The 6,833-nt window shown below is 29.6% G+C and overlaps 1 protein-coding gene across 1 annotated transcript; it reads left to right on the top strand.

Moving 5' to 3' along the window:
• Nucleotides 1-3,461: 3,461 nt before the first annotated feature.
• Nucleotides 3,462-5,254, top strand: LOC107940220 (chlorophyllase-1). Its single transcript, XM_016873659.2, has 2 exons — nucleotides 3,462-3,758; nucleotides 4,390-5,254. Exons 1-2 carry the CDS (start codon nucleotides 3,486-3,488, stop codon nucleotides 5,062-5,064), a joined length of 948 nt encoding a protein of 315 aa, XP_016729148.1. The 5' UTR covers nucleotides 3,462-3,485; the 3' UTR covers nucleotides 5,065-5,254.
• The last annotated feature ends 1,579 nt before the right edge of the window (nucleotides 5,255-6,833 follow it).

Consider the following 6,833-nt stretch of genomic DNA (forward strand, 5'->3'; position numbering starts at 1 on the left):
AGGCCTTGTTGCCTTGTTGTCTTGTTGCATTGTAGGCCCGAATGACTATGGCTCTAATATTTGTTCATGTGAACTTGTTTGCGCATACTGCTTTCGCATTTAGGCTGTAGTTGTTGTTCACTTTTGTCTTCTGTTTATTAGCGAAATTTACTTCTGTTGCCTCTTGTTTTGTTTTTCTTACTTCTGTTTTTTCGGTAGTAATGTACTTCTGTTTTTTTTTCCAAGATTTGCTTCGAAATTGAGGAAATATAAGGTATTTATTCCTATGTTTCCCTAATTAGTTTTCTTAAAAAAATGTCCAATTGTTTAATTTTTTGTATGGTTATATCTTAGCTTTATAGTTTAATTATTAATTTTGATTTTGATTTTTAGAAGGGAGTTTTAATTAAAGCAGAGGTGGCAGCGAGGGAAGTAGAGCAGAGCAGAAAGTACGATGAGCTCCAACAGCAGCTTGATGGAGATGTTTCAGCGGTCGCAACATCCGCCGTCATAGTATATTGTATAAATATTTTTATCATTTTAACTTTTAACATTTTTGTAAAAATAATATGATTTATATTTGATTTATTGATATTAATATTATTTTTTTCGTTTAATTTGAAATAATTATATAAATTTATTGCTTTTGGCTGGTTTAGATTGGGTTGCTTTTGATTTGTTGCTACATGAGGGCTGAAAATATGAAAAATTTTATTTTACAAAAATCCCAAATTAGTGGCATTTTTAGAAAAAGCGCCGCTAAAGGTCACTAAACTGGTGTTTGTTGGAAAAGCACCGCTAAAGGTCACCAAATAATAGCGGCGTTTGTGAAAAAAGCGTCGCGAAAGAACATGACCTTTATCGGTGTTTGTGGGAATAGTGCCGCTAAAGGTCAGGAAAAGCGCCGCTAAAGAACATGACCTTTAGCGGCGTTTGTGGGAAAAGCACAGCTAAAGAGCATGACCTTTAGCGCCAAATGTTAGCGACGTTGTCAATAGCGACATTTTTTGCGGCGCTTGCCGCAAATACTTTTAGTGGCGCTAAAAAGCGCCGCTAAAGACCTAAAAAAAGGCCGCTAAAAGTCTGTTTTGGTGTAGTGATTCATCGTCAATAATAATGATCAATCCCCCAGTAAAAGGCAAAGTCGGAAAAATATTTCATAAATTTTACAAACATTTCTCTCGCTCTTGCTCTTGTCATGAGTAGTCTCCAAATAGATAAGTAATTGGTCATAAAATGTATTCTATAAACGGAAATGAAATACTATCACCTTGTAGAACGTTATTTTTTTTTTCATGGGACCATTTGGCAGAAACCATGTGATCGACTTGGTTTTTTCCCCTTATAGTTAATGCTACAAATTGATGGTTGTTGTTTTTTTCGGTACAAAAAGACAAATTGATGGTTGTTGAATATTTGTGCTGAGCTTATTTTTCTCGTGGATTTGTTTTTTAGCCATGGCCGCCACTTAGGTTTATTCACAATGAAATCTTACACGAGTTTTGCATGCGATTTAATTGAATTAGACGGCTCCGCCAGCTCACATTTTATGAAGGAAATGGAATGATTGGTGAACATTAATTTCTTATCATCTTGGAGAAGGTGAATTCTACTATCGTGTTATTTATATATTTTATATTATAAAATTTTAAAAATAATTTATTGAATTATTAATATATTAATAAAAAATTGTATTTAAAAATTCAGTTGACACCCTCAATGGATTATTGGGCAAAGAAATCATGAATGATAAAAGACAAACAAATCATATGTATTTATTTGTACTAATATATATTTATATTATTTATGTTGGTTTTAAGATATATTTTAAATTTAGAATTTTTTATTTAATAATATTATTTTTAAAATTCGAAATTATATTCTCTTCTAAACTAACCATAACGATTGAAAATAAAATTTTAATTCCATTGTAGCAAACCTGAGTTTCTTTTAATGATAACATTTGAGATAAACATTTATGAAAAAAAGAATATAACATTAAAGTATTTTTATTGATTCAGTCTTAATTCGATTGGTATGGACATCATTGTCAATGTAAGAGGATATGAGTTCGAGTACGTTGAAACGCATTATCATTCTGTTTATGGGTTGAGGATGAACAATGGGTAATTTTAAATATTATGTCAAAAAAATAGATATGATAAAAAATTATAATAAAATTATTAGAAAAAATTAGGGCACTTTTACTTTAATAGTGATATTACTAACTCAAATGACATATTTACTATCTTAGCGACACATGTCACTTATTTAAAAATAACAAGGATAAAATACATTTAAGATCATTAAATTATTAATAAGTTTACGTTTTGATCATTTAATTTCAAGAAGTTAAATGATTATTGAATTATTCGAAAGTTTTCATTTAAAATATGATATTATCTATTTGCATCGTTTGCACCAATCAAAATATTCCATTTATCTTATTTGTACAGTTCAAGCTTTTTTCATGAACCAATTTTGAACGCCATGAATCTGTGAATCAAAATCCAAACAACTTTCTTTTTCAATCTCTGGCATTGGTTGTCAAATTGATTTGGATCTAATGTATGTTCTCCTACTTGTTGACAGGTATTGTTTCATCATATCGATCGTCGAATTGTCGCTTGGAACTTACAAGTCAGGATTTAAAAAAAAACTTAATTGCTTAATAATTTAAATGAAAACTTTCAAATAGCTTAGTGACTTAAATGAAAACCTTCGAATAATTTAATGACTATTTTATAACTTTTTAAAATTAAATGACTAAAAAATATTTTTTTTTCTAATAATTTAATGATTTTTAATCTACAAATGCCACGAATCACCGTTAAAAGAAGTGTTCTAATTTTTCTTAAAATAAGAAATTAAAAGAATATCGTATCATCTTGAGGTGACAATATCACTTCCCCAAAAAAAACTCAATTGTCTCTTATTTTTTAAAATATGGGTAAACTATAAAAATAGTCACTTTTATTTGTCTCAAATTACATTTTAGTCATTATGTTTGAAATGTTAGATTTTAGTTACTTAAGTTACCGTTTTGTTACGAAATGGTCACTCTACTGCTAAGTTCTGTTTCCTCCCTAACGGCGGTCCTACGTGATAATCCAAATGAGTTTTAAATGCTAACTTGGATGTCCTACATCACAGTCCAAATTAAATTTATTTAATTAATAACCTATTTTCATCCCAACAACTGGACGTCCAAGTTGGCATTTAAAACTCATTTGGACTGCCATATAGAACTGAATTAGGGAGGTAATGAATTTTAACGATAGAGTGATCACTTCGTAACAAAATGATAACGTAAGTGATTAAAACGTAATATTTCAAATATAAATAACTAAAATATAAAATGAGTCCGACAAAAATAAATAAATAATTTTTAGTTTTCCTATATCCTTATAAAAAAGATTACAGATCCGGACACGAAAATCAGAGTATAAATACGGAACCTATTACTTAATTTTCGTATCCCAAGTTGTGATAAAATAAGTACCACCATGGCACAGATATTGGAAACGAAGCCTGTTTCATCAACAGTGTTGCCGGTTTTCCTCGCCGGAAAATACCAGACACAAACCATATCCGTGGATTCATCATCAAGTTCAACAACCCAATCTCCACCTCCAAAGCCATTGTTGATCGTCACACCTTCCGATGAAGGCACCTACCCTGTCATCTTGTTCTTCCCTGGCTTCATGCTTCGCAACATCTACTACACTGACCTCCTCAACCACATATCTTCCCATGGTTTCATTCTTGTCGCTCCTCAGGTACTCCCTTCTCTCTCTATAAATTTTGAATTTGTAATGATTCAGGTTTAAGTAAGTTTTAGTTTAGACTGTTTTTTTTTTCCGGGTCATCTAGGATTCGATGATTTTCGAGTTTAGGGCTTGGATAATTTTAAGTTATTTTTATTCAAATCATTTTGGGTTGATTGTGTTTGGGTTGCTAATGACTATGGTATTGCGAAACCAAAAAATTTTGGTTGAGGTATAAATATAAATTGTTGCGGTAAACATACAAATTTTGTGCTAAAAGGATTAAATTTAATTAAAAAACTTTAAGAGGGTCTATAGTAAAAAATAACCATTTTGTTCGGTCGGTTGAATTTTTTGAATTTGGGTTAGAATTTTGCATATACTTAAATATAATATAAGTCAAAATATACTTTAAACTTTTAACTTTTGTACTCTGTCTAAATTTGGACCAAAAAAAGAAAAACGAGATAATGAACCTCAGTTTAATGAAAAAAATTAATTATATTAACAATTGAACTTTCCATTTTGAAATTTAAAAAAATAAAGGGATTAAATTTTAAATATAAAAGAGTACAGTGACTTGGAACTTATTTAACCTATAATATATATTTCTTTTAACAGTGTTGTTGATTTGGTTTTTCAGCTGTATATATTGCCTCCTAAGGGAATTAGAGAGGTTGAAAGTGCAGCACAAGTGGCAAATTGGTTACAATTAGGCCTTCAGTCTGTACTCCCTGAAAATATTGAACCAAACCTAAAAACTGTTGTTCTTTCAGGCCACAGTAGGAGTGGGAAAACAGCATTTGCGCTTGCACTCGGATACGGTGACCCGATCCAAAAATTTTCCGCACTAATTGGCATTGACCCTGTTGCTGGCAACAATTTCGGCACTACTACCCCCCACATCTTAACCTACGAACCCAAATCTTTCGACATCCCATTTCCGATTACCGTCATCGGTACTGGCTTAGGTTCCGAGTCCAAGGGCTTGATATCATGCCCTTGCGCTCCTAAGAAGTATAACCACGAGGAGTTTTTCAACGAGTCCAAGCCCCCACGAGCTCATTTTACTGCCAAAAATTATGGTCACATGGATATGTTAAATGACGATCTGTCAGGAGTTATCGGGAAATTGGCGGATTCTATGTGCGTAAACGGGAAAGGTCCTCGAGATCCCTTGACGCGATGCATCGGTGGTATCGTCATTGCGTTTCTGAATTACTATTTTCAAGATAATAAAGAGGATTTTAATACTATAGTGAACGAACCTGACGTTGCTCCCGTGGTACTTGATCAAGTTCAGTTCGATGCTTCTTAAGGCGGAACTTGGATTTGGGCATGTGTAAGATTTTATGTATGATAGAATAAATATTGGTCAAAATATGATTTTGGTCCCTCTATCATACTCGAATTAGTGATTTAATCTCTTTAAACCACAACGCTATACTTTAATTTGGTGTAATTTATTCTATCTATTTTTACAATGCTACAAATAGTTTCAATTAAAATATTTATGTGAATTTAAAAAAATATTCCTTCAAACATTAAAAAAATAGCATATAAGCATGATGAGTTGAAATTAACGATTTTAAGATAAACTTATGTTAGCATTACTTTACTACTTGCACATTTTTTTTGTTCATTTTGATACTTGAATTTAACAATTAGATCTATTTTGGTACGTGAATTTGAATTCCGTCAATATTTGATGATATGATCAGTATTTTTAGAACATAATTGAATTGGTTGGTCAGACTGATTGGACTAAGAATCGATTGGTATACTAGTCCAAACAAAAGAGTTGAATCGATTGAATCGAAAATTATTCAAAATTGATAACAATCGAAAATTGGGACAAAAACCAGTGGTTGAATAGTTTGAACAAATTTAATATATATTTTTTACATTTAAAATTTTTTATTATAAAATTTTAATTATTGTTGGTCTAGCAATTGAATTGATCAAACCAATTGAATCCGAAACTAGTGGTCTAACTGGTTCAGGCATTGATTTGATTATTAGAACATTATATGTGAAACTCTAAAATTTACTATCCTATCAGTTGAAATTTTATATATATATTTTTTAATTTTCAAGTGCTAATATGACATAATCTCTAAGTATTACATTATTAAAATTTTTATATTTTTTAAATTTAGAAATAAAATGAACGTAATTGTTAAGTTAAAATGCCAAAATATAAATGTCAAAGTGAATCTAGCTGTCCAAGAGCCAAAAAATTATATTATTCGTTTATTTTCATATATTCTTCTCATGCAAAAACTATGCTTGAAATTATTACATATTCATATTTAGTGTTAATATTTGATGCCCTCATGGGCGAAGACAATTAGCTTTCAAAAAAAATGATAAATTTGTCGATTAGACCCTTTAAGTTTTAGAAAATTTTAAGTTAATATAATAGTAAAATTGTACTTTATTTCTTAATAATTTTATAATTCATCTTTCATCTCTTTAAAATAATTTTCTAACTTTGCTGTTGTAGTAAAAAAAAAACTAATTCCATAAACAAGGTGTCTTATTTAGAAAAAAAAACTTAAATTTTATTATTTTATTACATTTTAAACTAGTATGTGTTACCACTATACCTTGCTTATGGTATTTTCAAACTTTACTAAAAATTATAAAATATATTTTTTTTAATTTTAAAATATTAACAATGCAAATAAATATAAACATTACAATTTACATGCTCTATCCATTTTTTACATGTCCTATTAAAATTATCATTTATAACCACTATATAAAATTTAAAAATTTTGAATCAAGTATCGGGAGAATGGTATTGAATTGATTGGATAAGAAACTAATTTTTAAAATTTTTAATTTAATCGATCAAACTAGGAACCAATAGTATGACCGACCACTCTAGTTCTTAAAATATTAATTTCTTAAAAACAACATAACTCTACTTGTGGAGTTAAAAGGTTCCACCATGTACAAAAACACTTAATACTTTTCATGAGGGTTAATATTTATTACACTAGTAATATATTTATTTATTCCAAAAATCATCTTTAAAAAAATTGCCATATGTATTTTTTTAATTGTTTTTTAATATTATAC

Source organism: Gossypium hirsutum, chromosome D08 (assembly GCF_007990345.1).
Source record: "Gossypium hirsutum isolate 1008001.06 chromosome D08, Gossypium_hirsutum_v2.1, whole genome shotgun sequence".
Classification (NCBI taxonomy): domain Eukaryota; kingdom Viridiplantae; phylum Streptophyta; class Magnoliopsida; order Malvales; family Malvaceae; genus Gossypium; species Gossypium hirsutum.